The 16,038-nt window shown below is 36.2% G+C and overlaps 1 protein-coding gene across 2 annotated transcripts; it reads left to right on the top strand.

Moving 5' to 3' along the window:
• Positions 1-7,390: 7,390 nt before the first annotated feature.
• tnni1d (troponin I, skeletal, slow d) lies at positions 7,391-12,089 on the top strand. 2 transcript variants are annotated; one of them, XM_016487165.1, is made up of 9 exons: positions 7,391-7,472; positions 7,566-7,630; positions 7,867-7,870; positions 8,006-8,041; positions 8,135-8,176; positions 8,263-8,394; positions 8,512-8,601; positions 10,140-10,322; positions 11,294-12,089. In XM_016487165.1, exons 2-9 carry the CDS (start codon positions 7,623-7,625, stop codon positions 11,393-11,395), a joined length of 597 nt encoding a protein of 198 aa, XP_016342651.1. In that variant the 5' UTR covers positions 7,391-7,472; positions 7,566-7,622; the 3' UTR covers positions 11,396-12,089. The 2 variants fall into 2 exon arrangements, with proteins under 2 accessions (XP_016342651.1, XP_016342652.1); XM_016487166.1 differs by having other exon boundaries at positions 7,405-7,472; positions 7,603-7,630.
• Positions 12,090-16,038: the final 3,949 nt, after the last annotated feature.

Genomic DNA, 16,038 nt, shown 5'->3' on the forward strand with positions numbered 1-16,038 from the left:
TAATCATCATTTTCGAGGGATAAATGCCATCGGCCTCTCCACAATTGATCGTATCCTCCGAAAGCACCGGTTCCGGATGAAACGTGCGTACCGCGTCCCTTTTGAACAAAACTCTGACAGCGTGAAAGACCAACGAGTGGAATACGTTCATGAGTTTTGATATTGTATGAAGTATTGTGTACCATCACAGTATAGCAGTTTATGCTGCCATTTGTGCCCTCTTGAACTGTGCTTCAGGGCAGTGATTTACTCTACTGTGTTTCATGTGTTTTGCAGAGAATCTTTGAGATTGAAGGCCGGCCTGTTCCCCATTAAATTATCTTTGTGGATGAGGCTGGTTTGAACCTGACCAAAAGAAGGAGAAGGGGCAGGAACATAATTGGCCATTGGGCTATTGTAAATGTCCCTGGTCAGCGCGGAGGGAATGTCACTATGTGTGCAGCCATCAGCCAACGAGGGGTACTCCACCGTCATGCCATGGCCAATATAGCCTGTGATGTGGACGAGATTCTCTGGCCTGACCCAGAACAAAGACGGGATGCTGAGGCGGAATTTTATTTTATTTTTTTACAGTTGTGCTGTGTAGTACATGAATGAATAAAAATGTGCCAATGTATACATTGGTTATGTCTTTTGTGTTCATGTGAAAAGGTTTTTGAGGGGGAGAACCACAAGCAACATGACTTACCAGTTTTGGATCTATTGTTTTGAATTTATTGCACCAGTGTGTAATACTATGTTGCAGTGTGTGTGTTTTTGAAAGCTTGTGCGTGATGTCTGAGGGAAAAGTTTGGTTTTTCAGCAAGAGTGAATGGTTTTGAGTAGGGCTGCACGATAAATCGCATGCGATATTTAATGCGCATCTTGTCAGAAAGCCGGTTCTGTAATCAGCGGTAAATCTTCATCACCTGCGGGCTTTCACATTGAGCAGCATTAACTACACAGAGCCGTTGTTCACTGACGAGCTGCGCCAAAAATCGTGCGAATATGAACGTGGTTTTGCGTGTAGAGCTTCATTTTGACCTGAAAATAGGATGAATTGGGTGAGACGTTATGGATTTGTGTTTACTGTTTTGAGAATACGAGGCATAGTTTCAAGAAATGTGTTTAAGCAATCGAGAAAAACTGTAATAAAATGGGATTAAATATTTGAATGTTATTTGTCTTATTTAACATTTAATTATTGCAGGTTTGTATAATATTCTGAGTTTGCATGTGATGGTTTTTATTCATTTTGAAGAGTACTGAATCTGTTTTTGTGCAGGTGAGATGAGTAAATACATCTTGATATTTAGTCTAGAACTACAGTAACATCATGTTCACACAGTGCACACAGCGCCTCTGCACTTACTCCCGATTTCTCTCAACATGGCAACACCAGAGCTGTCAGTCAAGATATGGGAAACAAAGTAACTGGAGTTACTTATTTTAAAAAGTACATCCGATATTTCCTTCTAAATTAAAAAGTAATGTGTTACTTTGCTAGTTATTTAAAAAGTAATCTCATTACGTAACTCGCGTTACTTGTAATGCGTTCTCCCCAATCCCAACTCTGAAATTTAGTCGTAAGCTTGGTAAAGAGTTTTGGAGAATTTGATGTTTCCCTGTACAAAGAGATAGGAGCTGCACTTGCATGCCTGAGAGGCGTTTCAAAGATGGCCGCCGAGTGAAATGATTTGCCTCAAAGGGACTTTGGTTTGTAATGGCATGAGGATAAGGGCATAGTGGTGATCGAGGGGCTCAGTGAAACTTCACGTCATTGGATGCCTATTTTGGGACTACATCCTGAAACTAAGCTGATAATTTGTGTTAAAATCTAGACAAGTGATGATTGTTAAGTCAAGGGGTGACTAAATAAGAATTTAAACATTCACTGCTGCACAGCTGATTAGTCATATTGAGTAATGTCATGCAAGCATGTAGAGGTATAGCCTATATTTAGCATCTGAAACCAGGCTGATGGATCATGTAAAAGCTGCCTGACTGAAGATTTTAAGATTGCTTATAGCCACAGGAATTTTTTCCAATCTGAATGTTGGTGAAAACAGCAATTGTTTAAAGGGGTCATATGACGTTGCTAAAAAGAACATTATTTTGTGTATTTGGTGTAATGCAATGTGTTTATGCGGTTTAAGGTTAAAAAAACACATTATTTTCCACATACTGTACATTATTGTTGCTCCTCTATGCCCCGCCTTTCTGAAACACGTCGATTTCAGGAAACAGTCCTCCATAAAATGCGTCACACACTGCGGGGCTTGAGTGTGGAACGGCCGGCGGACTTGAGAACGGCGCGGCAACCACATGTGACGACTCCGGGCTGGACTCCGCTTCATCCACGGTGAAAGCCTATCCGGCGATCCACAGTGCGAAGTTGATGTATTTCTTCAGCAACCAGCACGGATCAGCTCCAGGCATGACGAAGCGGATATCATCCTCTTTTGGAAGAACTTTAGTCTTTGCAACTTTACAGATCTTCTTTATGCACCAAGAGCTTGTAACACTCCAAAGAGAAAGGAAAAATTGAAATCGCATCATATGACCCCTTTAATGCTGCAGTATGAAGTTTGGAACGACGTGGAAGTGAAGAAACGATGACAGAATTATAAGTTTAGGATGAACTAACCGCTGCTAATTACTTACTATCTGCTTTTAATTATGTTATGGGTGGGGGATAGGGAAAGGTCCTTGAGCCGGGATTCAAACTTGGGATGCTCGTAGCGCAATGGCACTATATGTCAACACGTTGCCCAAAAGGCTATTGGCGCCAATGAATCCTTTTTTTTTAAGAAATATTTAAAAAAATGTACATTTTGAATGAATATATTCTGGGATCATGAATAATACATCAATAAAAATGTTTATGTTCAAATAAATGATGACTAAACAAAGTTGCTGGTAAACCAGATTAAAGATATTTTCCTGGTTAAGTAAACAGAAGTCAAGTTGATCTCTATTAAAAGACCTGTTAACAGTATCTTTTAAAACAAACCCAAACAAAAAAGGTGTTGACAGAAATGCAGTTACACTGGAAGAGTTACAATGTAAATATGCAATGCCAGTGTGTTATCTCTTGTGGGATGGGTTTTGCACACATATGCTTTTTACATTTTATACAAATTTTATACAATTAATTCATAACATTTGATTTATCAAAATCATTAATTTTTAAACCATTTTTTTTGTCCAAATCCTATCCAAATATTTGATGGAGTAATATTTTATTTGTTTTACTTAACAGTGAACCACCTTTGTAATTAGCACATCGCAGTGGAATGGAATAACTTTTGAGTCAGAAAATAATTTATTCATTTTTGATAAATATGAATACGTGATATTGCCTTTATACAACAGTTTTATAAAGAAGCAATTAATATATACCTCCTGTCAATATGAGATGAACAAACAATAGAAGAATTTTATATTTTGTGAATTACCATTTCCAAAATATTCTGCTTATTTTTTCTTTTCTTTTATTATTTTCTTTATTTTTTAATTGGTTGAATAGCCACAAATCCTTCAAATCTTAACCTAATCTGCCTCATTGTGGTTTCATGTTGACAGGTGTTGAAAGGCAGTGATGCATTGAGCCATCAGCAGACACTGAAATGGATACTATAATAACAGTGGTGAGCAAGTTCCCCATAACTGTGCTGGGATCATGTTTCAGAATAAATAGCTGAAGCACCTGCTCTGGACTATAGTAGTAACAAGGTCGTTTCCCTTCTTCTGCATATTGTTTCCTTTCCTTTGCATACACACTCTATGCAACAATACTGTGGATCAATAAAGCTTATGAAGAAGAGTGTCATAAATGGTTACCTCTACAAATGGTTTCTCGCATTCTCAGTGAAGTACAGTAATGCATTTGTTGGTAGAATAGAAATTGTTGCTTTTTATATATTACATATGTTTGACCTCTAGGTTGATCACTTCCTGCTCAGGCATAACTTTTGAAATGTGCGGAACAGGCATGTGGATTATAATTGGTGCTGCATATAGGGCTGGGCGATTTGCCAAAAAAATAAAATCTCGATTTTTCCAGAATATTTGGCCGATTCTCGATTTTTTAAGATTTTTAACTAGTCAACTTGAAAATGTAAGTAGAACATGATTCAAGTAACTTTTTCTTTATTAAGCCTCTAGTTAAAGAAAATTATATTCTAAGTGCAGCACACATGAAGTTGTCAACATGATGTAAATGTTAAACAAATCACTTGTTAAATATCTTTGCAGAAAAGATGCATAAACTACAACTACACATTGTACAAACTTGTCTTATACATATTATGTGTTCAAAAATAATACGAGGAAAATGCTTATAAAAAATCTCAAAAGTCAAGGTAATTCAAATTCAAAATAACTGAAGGTATATCACCAGTAGACTATTGTTAACTATAAATGTTCTTTAAAAACAACAGCAGCTTTCAGTCTGTCACCATGATGCAAACATGAAATATCAGACATACAGTAGTAGTTCTTTACAGGTTTTTTATTCGATTGCGCTGCTCTTCCATTGTTTTTTCTGTGTAAACATGGATGTGTTTGACTGTTGCGCTCGCGTCTCTTGCAGCGTCTTATGCATGAAATGGCTTTCTAAAAACACTGCGCTCAAGTTAAAAGAAGTTCACTCCCATCTTCTTGCATGTTTTACCGATTCCACTGCCCGCGTCGCATCTTTGTCAACACAAAAGCGCATTCTGTGTGAATGGTGCTTAGCGCTATATTTATGGTCCTTCACAGAGCGCGTCACACGTGAGCGGTTAATTACGTGCGCCAACATGCGGTTGGATCGTTCTTTTCTCTTTACTGTTATCACCGGCATATCGTCAGTGTCTAATTCTAACATTTGGTAATATTTCTATTCAAAATCGCGATTCCTTGATTTCTAAAAAATAAAATCGTGGCAAAACTCGAATTAATCGATAAAATCGGTAAAATCGCCCAGCCCTAGCTGCATACTTTTATGCAAGCTTATTATCTGATAGTTAACAGGTGAAAACCAAGTCACTTTGACTTTATTTATGAAAACATTTTTCACTTCTTGAGACATTAATTGACATGAATCTGTGATTTAGTGAAACATCAACAATACCTTTTTATGTTTTTGACTTGTGTTCTATTTTTTTTTCAAAATGGTCATTTTGATTGAAATCAGTGATGAACAAAAAGAAACAAGCTAATGTATAATGGATTATGTTCTGACATAATTATTAGCATAAAACATTTTCCTTAGAATCTCTTTAATTTTAAGTAGTTCCTGTTGCACCAGAAAAACAAAATGGCTGCTGCATGTAATACCAATGATGATCAGTAGATGGAACTGACCGTCTGAAACCATTTTAAATTTGATTAATTCATTGAAGTCAGTATTTTTAATAAGAACGTACAGCTTGACCGTGTGAGATTTCGTAAGTATTATACAAATGTGTGATTTAGTATGATCTGACATCAATATGCATTGACAGATTGTACAAAAACCAACCTGATCTCATGACGAAAACCTACCTGTGGGAACTTTTTCGCAAAATGCGAAATACGTACCAATATGTACATATCACTGCAGTTTCCAACAGAAACACTAGAGGCAGTAAAACAGCGAGCGTTTGTAATCGTTTTCGTACACAGTTACGATTACAGCTCCGTATGTTTAGTTTTTCGGACGTAACAAGCTTTCTCGGTAGCTTGGGTATCCTTGGGTACGAATCCTGTGAAAAACATGACTTACGATAAAAGAGCTCAAAGATGACAGATCGAAAAACAAGCTAAAATGGCTTGCGTACGATTGCGTTTTTACGTCACATTCATTTTAGTTCATACTATCGGGTAGGTTTAGGTGTAGTGCAGATGGTACGTTATTTTAAAATGTCACAGAGCATTAGAGTTACAGCGCCACTCAACGGACATTTTAAGTCAGAACTGTGGTGACACCTACAAAACCAACAAAAAATTAACACTCTTTTAGCACCACCCAGTGGACATTTCACATCGAATATGTCATGAAACGAAGCCTACATGGCGATACGTATTTCACGTCTTGCAAAAAAGTTCACACAGGTACGTTTTCATCATGAGATCAGGCTCACAAAAACGTACGAATAAGACTGTATTGAATACATATGTGACCCTGGACCACAAAACCAGTCACAACGGTCAATTTTTCGAAATTGAGATTTATACATCATCTGAATAAATAAGCTTTCCATTGATGTATGGTTTGTTAGGATAGGACAATATTTGGCCGAGATACAACTATTTGAAAATCTGGAATCTGAGGGTGCAAAAAAATCTAAATATTGAGAAAATCGCCTTTAAAGTTGTACAAATGAAGTTCTTAGCAATGCATATTACTAATAAAAAATTAAGTTTTAATATATTTACGGTAGGAAATTTACTAAATATCTTCTTGGAACATGATCTTTACTTAATGTCTTAATGATTTTTGGCATAAAAGAAAAAATCAATAATTTGGACCCATACAATGTATTTTTGGCTATTGCTACAAATATACCCCAGCGATTTAAGACTGGTTTTGTGTTCCAGGGTCACATATCTATACATACCTTTAAAGAAACAACGTAATATGTTCTAACTGACATAATTATTAGTATTAGTTAGTACTAAAACATATTTATGAAAACATTTTGTTTACAATCTCCTTAATTTTAAGTAGTTCCTGTTAGCGAGCAGCACCAGAAAAACAAAATGGCTGCCGCATGTAATACCAATGATGATTCAGTAGATGAAACTGACCGTCTGAAACCATTTTAAATTTATTAATTAATTAAAGTGAATATTTTTAATAAAAAAATGTTTAACCTAGTAAGAATTCATATTTATTGTATGAGTATGTGATTTTGTGTGATCGAAACATGATTTGTAAGACGTCAATGTACAAAGGAGCGTTAGCAGATCGTAAAAAAAACATACAAAGGAGATTGTATGGGTAGGTTTGTCCCCCTTGGTATAAATCGGTAGTTCCCCACAGTTAAAAAAAATCGCAGTCCGGGGGGTCCCCGTTAGAAATCACGTTACCCCCTCGGGGGGCCCCCTCTAACGCCGGGTCCTTGGAATCGTCCTAACCCCCCCCAACAGCACCCCTGAGAATTGTTTTCCTCTGCTGTCCATGACTCAAGAGCACAGACTTGCTATCCATTTATGGGCCCCATCAAAGAACTATTTTAAGAGGGTATATCCCACATGTGAATGATAAATATCTATATTTTGTGTGTATAATGTGTGTTTATGAACTCAACTTCAATCCAAAGAAAAGTCATTGTGTATTCTTATGTATTGCTGTATTGTCACAGCTTTGCGGTTGGTGATATTTCATTTGTAGAACACTGCCAAGGCATTCCTGGTGACAGACACTATATCTGCCAGCCAGTGGTGGCTGGACTATAAAATCCCTTTTGTCTCAACACCCTGTTGTTCTGCCTCCTGTCCGTGACCATCAGCCAGACAGAAACCAGGTATGAAAATACATACTTTAAATAAAATTTGTCGTAAGAGTCTGTTAAATTTACTGTTTTTTTGTTATTATTAATTATGCATTAATTTTTTAGGTTTCATCTAAAATCTCTGGTTGAATTTATTTTTTAGTAGTTCAGCAAGACGGAAAAATGGGCGAGTAAGTACAATTTTATTTTATTTTTTTAAAGATTATTCAACATTTGATGTTCACAGGGCATAAAAATACAGCATTACATTCTGTGAAACTCATTAGCCACTCAAAATGCATTTTATCACTATTTAGTGATCAATAAATGTTTTGAATTACTTAAGTCAAATAGCTTGATTACTCAAAATGCTCTTACTGATGATTATTTCCTCTTTTTTATGTACCTCAACTATTGATACTGGCAGTCCGGTAAGCAGCTGTTTTCAATACTATTTTCCATTTTTACATAGACAGTGCATTTAGTATTTACACAGATATCAAACTAATACTTATTTTCGCATTTATGTGAAACGTTTCTGCTTAATTTAAATTGTCATTTGCCAGATACGAAGGCCTGGAAATCCAAAAGTGGACAACAAAGTATGTCTTAATCATTTTAAAAGGCATGCTAAGCAATATTTTACTCATATCGTTTTTTTATCTACATCTCATTTCCCTTTCTTTATTTAACAGCCTAAGTCAAAAATTTCAGCATCTCGAAAACTTTCTTTGAAGGTTGGATTACCTACTTTGTTGTACCTATGTTATTTCCTACTTTGTTGTGAAATTGTTATTAAAACTCCTCTTCCATCTTCAATCAGATAATGCTTCTAAACAGAGCGATAGAGGATTTGGAGAACGAAAAACAGGACAGGGAAGAAGAGAAAAATCGCTACCTCAAAGAAAAACACCCTGCTTTGCAGCTTTCTGGACTCTCTCTGGCGGAGTTACAGGTGATGCACTCAGTCAGAAAGAACATTTTAGTTGAAGACAATATGTGCAGTTTAGCTTTATTTATTAATTTGTCAAATCTCAGACCAGTTGCATTTATGTGGCATATTCATTTTCAGAATCTGTGCAAGCAACTCTATGCCAAAATCGATGTAGTAGATGAAGAGAGATTCGACTATGAAGATAAAGTCAACAAGCACAACAAAGATGTAAGTATAAAACCAACCAATAAGATATTTTCAGTATGGACTATACCGGGTGGGCAACTCCCAGCCAACATTGAATGTTGAGGCCAATACAAGCATGATATGGGTTTGAGGTATTGGCCCCAAATATGTTTGTTCCACATTAACCCTATCTTAATCAGCCCATATCTCTTACGGGATTGTACCGGGGCAAATTCAGATAGGGCCAACATGGAACCTGTGGACATTTTTGGGGACCATACCTGAAGCCCATATTGTGTACATTGGCTCCACCAAGAAATGCTGTCCAGTAGAATTAGGCTCCAACCCTGATCAAACACACCAGAACCAGCTAATCAAAATCTTGAGGATTACTAGAAACAGATGTTAGAGTAAGTTGGAGCCTCTGTGGTCCTCCAGGAAATTGTATTATAGAACCCTGATATTTTCAGTTATCTTTTGAGAAAAGTCAAGCTCTTATTCTCTGTTTTTATTTATATATTTTTTTAAATAAATGATTTACAACTAAATGAATTAATACTACAAACATGTTTAAAAATCATGTATAGTTACAAGAGATGAAAACACTTTAGGTTGTGGAATAAATGTATGATTTTTTTACAACAGCATTTGCAACCTAAAATGTTTCCTTTTGTGGGTTTCTGCATCCACACTAATAGGCGTCCAAATATGTGTTCATTCATTCTAGCATGTTGGACCAGTATGTCTAAATCCTGTTCCTTGAGCACCACTGTCCTGTAGAGTTTAACAAAAGCCACTTGAAGGCAAGCCTGCAACCTTTAGCCAAAAAAGCATAACGGCTAATGCTAATGCTGTGGCGCAGGGAAGAAGACCAGATGCCGTTTTTTTTTTAATGGATGTCAATGGAGGAGAGGCTTTACTACGCTGACTAAACAGCTTTTTTAGGAAAAACCTCATAATTTAATGTATCGGCAGCCTATCGGCTAATCTTCATCTTGTTTTACACGAAACAATAGTTTTTGATTGAGTTCACCACGAAAAAAAAATTCGTTTTATAAGAGAAGTCACTGACTTTTTGCGACAGGTGTGATTCAAGGTCTTCAGAACCTCCACTAGAAACTTTCAGTAGGTGTATTGGAGCAAGTTGTAGCTGAACACACCAAACACAAACACCAAACAAGCTAATCAAGATGTTGAGAACTACTTGCAATTTACAGACAAATTAAATTGCTCAAGGCTCAAGATTTCGTTGGTTCGCACAGTTCGCAACAAGATTGACAATACTGACAAGACAGAAGGGAGAATGAAAGTGAAGGTCACATGGAGGTGCAAAGCAGATATTGAGCGAGTACCAGTTGCTGATGATGGGCAAACCCCAATGTGGAGTAGGAAAACAAAAACAAACAGGGCAGAATGAACCGTGATCAAACCCGAATTCTGACAATGGGTTGCATACTTCTGAGGGTACATGTACTAACCAAGGAGCTGCCACTGAGAAGAATGGATGTTCTAACGGATAGCTTTTTTGAGGTATTATGCACCTCACTGGTAATGGAAATTTTGTATTCCATTGATTTTAGATCAATGAGCTGAAGTTGAAAGTTCAGGATCTAGGCGGGAAGTTCAAGAAACCTGCCCTGAGGAAGGTGCGTGTGTCTGCTGATGAGATGATGAGGGCCCTGCTGGGCTCCAAACACAAAGGCTCCATGGACCTCCGTGCAAATCTGAAGTCAGTCAAGAAGGAGGATATCAAGCAAGAAAAGGTAATGCGGTTTAAAAAAAAACATATACCAAAACTGCAGCAGAAAAGAAAATAGATATTATATATTAAGTAAATGCCATGTTGTTTACATGTTGTGTTTTGGTCACACATTTTGTAAAGGACCAATTCTCGCTATTAACAAAACATTAAATACACTTTTGCCTCAAACTCCTAATTTGCTAACTTTATTAATAGTTAGTAAGGTAGTTGTTAAGTTTAGGTATTGGGTAGGATTCGGGATGTAGAATATGGTCATGTAGAATATGTGATTTATAAGTATTAATAAACAGCCAATATGTTGATAATATGCATGCTAATAAGCAACTAGTTAATAGTAAGAATTGGTCCCTATACTAAATTGTTACCTTTTTATTTTTAGATTTTATACTTGAGTCAAGAATTTAATAGCATTTTTGCCCCTATTATGCCATTTTTACAGTTCCTAATATTGTTTTGGGAGTCTCCTACAATAGGATTACATGCACGCAAGGTCAAAAAACACTTTCGTTCTCTCAAAATATGCATTTAATATCACCTAATTTTCCAGCGATTCTCAAACGATTCATTGGAAGCAGTTCAAAGATTCAGTCTCTCTAAACCTTGTGGGCGGGGTCAAGTTGTTCGTGGCCAGCCAGCGTAGAACATAGGCGCGCATTATGCAAATGTGTTATCCCATGACGTGTAGCCGTCACGGAAGTGGGATTCGACTAACGACTCGTTTCAACTGTTCAGAGTCGATTCTTTATTTTGGGAGACAATAACTTTATTTATCGTGCACTTTCAGCTTTACAACTTTGCAGATCGTTTACATTCACATATAGCTACATTACACACTGCATGAAAGGCAATATTGGAAATGGCATAATAGGGGCACTTTAACTCATCTCCACACTTTGGCAGAGAACATGATTCTATGAGTTGATCTATCTCAAATCATGCCACAACAATCCATTGTTGCTTTCTGTCTAATAGGTCTTGACTTCTGAGGTAGGTGACTGGCGTAAGAATGTGGAAGCCATGTCTGGAATGGAGGGAAGAAAGAAGATGTTTGACGCTGCTGGGGGAGGCCAGTGAATCCCTTCGTGAAACCAACCTGACCTTCTGGACTGTCTTCACAGAGAAAATATCAAATAGAAGGGATGCGACTGAAGTGTTTTCTTGCTTTGTTGACCTTTCTGAGCGGCTGTTTTTCCGAGTCAACCCATATTAACTGCTAAGTATTAGTTGACCCAAAATTTAAATCCTGCAATTATTTACACATCCTTTTGTTGATTCTCACATAAGTGCTGACACTGCTCTTATTCTTATCCATACAACAAAAGGAAATCAGGGGCTGTCAAGATCTAAAAAGCTCCATAAAAGTACATCCCATGATCTATATTTCAAGTCTTCTGACGCTATGGATTGCCGTTATGATACTTTGATGTTTTTTTTTTTCATATTTGGAGCTTGACAGCCCCTAGCCAAAATGTATTTTCATTGTATGGAACAATAATATGTGAACGATTATTTTTTTCCCTTAAAAATAATATTTGACATATCTTCATTAAAGATTAAAGTGTAGACAGAGACATAAAATAGGCCTTAGTAGTGTTATGTGTTTTTGAGACATTTGCGGTTATTTCATTTCATTATAAATGTATCAAATAATAATAATAGTAATAAAAAAAACTCAGACGGCATGTGTTTGACTGGGATATATGTATGTTTTTGTGTGCTACAATGAAGTCTTAAATTGACATTAAAAGTGACATTATTAAGCAGAAAATGACTTTATTCTTTTCTATTCTTTCAGTATTCACAAATATAATGTATGTACCTGAAGAGACGATAACATACATGTATATTTTATAGCTTTTTTTATATATATATAATTTTTCATGATTAACACATTAATGCACTGAATTTCTTTTTAAGGACAGAGAAATAAATAACAGTTCTGTGTGAAATTGTTAGTTTCAAAGACTTTTAACTGCATCAAATTGCACATAAATGCAAGCACAATAGAATAATATATTATAACTAATGTTTTAACACTTTTTACATGTATTTCTTCATGATAAATGATGAACAGCTGGTCTTTAAAGATGACAAATGATTCATTATCCATTCTTACGTTCTGGCTCAGATGTCATATCTCACTATGGTGAAACTGAGAAGACAAGTTAAGCTAGAAGGTTAAGGGATGGGCCATTTCCCCTGGTGACACTAGTAAATAAACAGGTTAAGCAGGCCGTTGTTTCAGTACAGCACTATTCATCCTGTATTTTTAGTTCTGTTGTACCCCATATCTAATCTGACTCAACCTTGAAGAGATGAACATTAGAAAGTGAACGTCATTGTGAACTCAAAGCATGCAGGGCGAAAGAGCTTTCCTGTTGTCACCTAGATGGGTCATTCACACTATGAGATGCAAGGGAACACTGGAAGTCAATGCGTATTTGTCTATGTAAATAGCGAGGTTTTAAATTCAAACAAGCAATGACAAAAAAATAAAAAATAAAATGCTTCTCCAGTAAACTGATCATGATTTAAGAACATTTAGCCTTATTTAAGGATTTAGGTTTCTTTTAACCTTAGTCAGTAAGCGACAACTTCATCACTCATCACTTATCATAATCATTCATTACATCTGCCTTTCAATGCCTTACGAACAATAGCAGAAATTCCTAGAAACTATTTAGAACATCCTAGCAACCTCACAGCAATACCTTAGCAACCAGCCAGAACATGATTCTATGAGTTGATCCATCTCAAATCATGCCACAACAAGCCGTTCAGAACAGCCTTGCGTCAGGGCCGATAGCCTCGTGGGCAGTGTGCCAACATATGGTGCAGTTGCACTTTGGGTGTCACGAGTTAGAATCCCGCTTGTGGACCTTTCCCAATCCCGTCCCCCACTCTCTCCCACTCATTTCCTGTCGGATCTCCATGGTCTTATCAAGAAAAACGCAAAAACCACACACACGCACAAAGAATAGCCTCACAATTGCCCTGCAACCAAAGGAAAGCTGCTGACATATGGAACAATTGTTTGGTAGCTCCAACATTGTAAAGGTGAGTTTTGCATTAATGAGCATCACTTTAAAAATGTAAACTCAATTGGCTGATATTAATTGCACATTCTTGCAAATATTAACTTAAAAATATACTTTTTCAAAATAAGGAAAATAAAATAAAATCTTTAATAATAATAATAATAAAAAAAAAAAAAATGTTATACAGTTTGTGTTGCCCTTCAAGCCTTTATTTATTTTGTTTATCATGATCACAAATTATTGCTACTTTAAACAATAAAATTATTTAATTTTTTTTCAAGTAGCCTTGTGATAAGCTGCATAAAGTACAGTCATCATCATCACCAAATCTTTTGAAAATATTTACAGCAACATTTTACTACAACTTTATCAGTATAATATAATTCGTTTGATGAAAAAAGTTATGTTTTTATCATGTCCTATTTTTTTTACACCAATTTTAAAGATTACTTTTGACAACAGAATGTTTTTCTTTTCATTAAGATGTAAGCAGTTTGTCTTTTGCATATCGCATGGAAATAAAATTCTTGTTATTGGCTGATTGACTAATGCTGGTGCTACTAAATTGTGATTGGATACTAAAAGGCTTACTTTGGTCATATAAAACCATGGATTAAGATATAGCTATTGGTCTAAATATGGTAAGTGAGAAAGGGAGATACAGGCTTCAGTAGTAAGTTGAGAGGGTAGCGACGTGTAAAGTTGGCATCATCTAAAGTGGCTTGCACTATATTTTTAGACCTTTTGTTCATTGCAACTAATCTCACTCAACCTTTGAGTGAGAACATTTGAGTTCACAGCCTCCACTATGAACTCAAAGGCAGAAGAGAGCAAAGATGGTTTTTATGACAGCTATAAAAGACCATGGGTCTTCATACATTAAATAAACAAAATCATGTGACACTGAAGCAATGGCATCTGAAAATTCAGCTTTGCCATTACATGAATAAATTATGTTTTGAAATATATTAAAATAGAAAACAATAAAAAAAAGTTGTATTGTAATATTTTACAGTATTACAGTTTTTACTGTATTTTTAATAAAATAAATACAGCCTTGGTGAGCATAAGAGACTTCATTCAAAAACATTAAAAAAGCTTATCGACACGAAGTGTCTGTTATTTTATTACATCATATATAGGCCTACACTGTAAAAAATGACCGTGAATTTAACGGTAAAAGACTGTAAAAATGCTACAGTAAAAACCTGTTAAATGGTTAACGGTAAATTCCCCTACTATATACGGTGAAAAACTGTATTGGACATTACATGTATTGGACATTAATTTTACGGTAGTATACCGTTTTTAGAAGTGAAAAAGACGTAAATTGACATTCCCAGAATTCCCTGCGTTACTTTTCAAATTTGATGTTTTTTTGTTGAAATAACTGGCAACCACAGCTGCCGTTTTTTTACTGTAAATTGTACGGAATTTTTTTTACAGTGTAGTATAGTATCGTATATTATTATATATGATCTTATATAGTATCTTATATTATATATCATCATATATAGTGTAGTATAGTGTCATATACATATAGGCTAGTATCTTTCGTTCTTTCTTTTTCTTTTTTAATGAATCAACACTTGGTTTCATTGCAACACTGGCTGCGTTTACACTTGGCATTAACATGCGACCTGTATTCGGATGTTGTCCACATACACATTGAAAAGACAAGTGTAAACGCGCTTCTGATCGGAATGTTATCCGATCAGCGTGCCCTGGTCCAGAGGTAGTCAAGGACGCATTGTGACCGATTCTCAGTGTAATGTAAACGCAATCCAGCCATGTGTCTGCATTCGCAGGTCGACATCATGCAAAACGCCGCCCCCTCGCTCCCGATCTGTCGGAAGAACAGAGTGCTAGTGAGACTCGTACATTTATTTTGATTTATAAAATGTCCTGCGACTGAAAATAGTTTTCAAAAGAAAACCCACCACTTCAGGGGCGTAGATTACGCGGGGGACGTGTCCCCCCCACTTTTAATATCACGTAAATTCGTTTGATGTTGCCAAGTGTAAACGCGTCGTGTCCTGATTGACTGATGATCCGATCTGCTTGATCGGATCACGGTGATCGCATGTTAATGCCAAGTGTAAATGCAGCCACTGTGCCCAAGGCCATTTGCTAAAAAAAAACAATAAAACTGGTTTTGTGTGTAGAGAAGTGTAAATATGATCTAGCTGAAAAAATAATTGCTAAGAAAGGAAAAATAATAGATGTTCGTATACATTATTATTTTCCCAGAGTATGTGACTTAATTTGATATGACAAAGTTCAGTCATCCAACAACTTCTTTCAAAGGCCAACAATAATTCTGCTAGTAAAGGCTGCCATCAGCGCTTGCAATTGTTTTTTTCACACTAAAATACCACCAGTTCTTAAGATATCAATAGTCATGTCAGTCACAGGGCTGATTGTCTACACAACGCTGAAACAAATGCTAACCCCTAACCTTAATTTACACCCTTAATATGTTGGTAGCATATCCTTATAGCTAGCAATACTGGTTATCCCAATCAGATCCATCCATGACTTTTCTGAGTTGAATCCATGAAGTCTTTTCTTGACAGATGATTGCGTGATTGAGTTGTGAGAATGACCAATGAAATCGTCTGTGGTGGCAAGGTTTGCGCTCAACTGGTTTGGAAAAAAAAAAATCGTGCATTTGCTTTT

The sequence above is a fragment of the Sinocyclocheilus anshuiensis genome, unplaced genomic scaffold, assembly GCF_001515605.1.
Source record: "Sinocyclocheilus anshuiensis isolate Anshui unplaced genomic scaffold, SAMN03320099.WGS_v1.1 scaffold882, whole genome shotgun sequence".
Taxonomy (NCBI): domain Eukaryota; kingdom Metazoa; phylum Chordata; class Actinopteri; order Cypriniformes; family Cyprinidae; genus Sinocyclocheilus; species Sinocyclocheilus anshuiensis.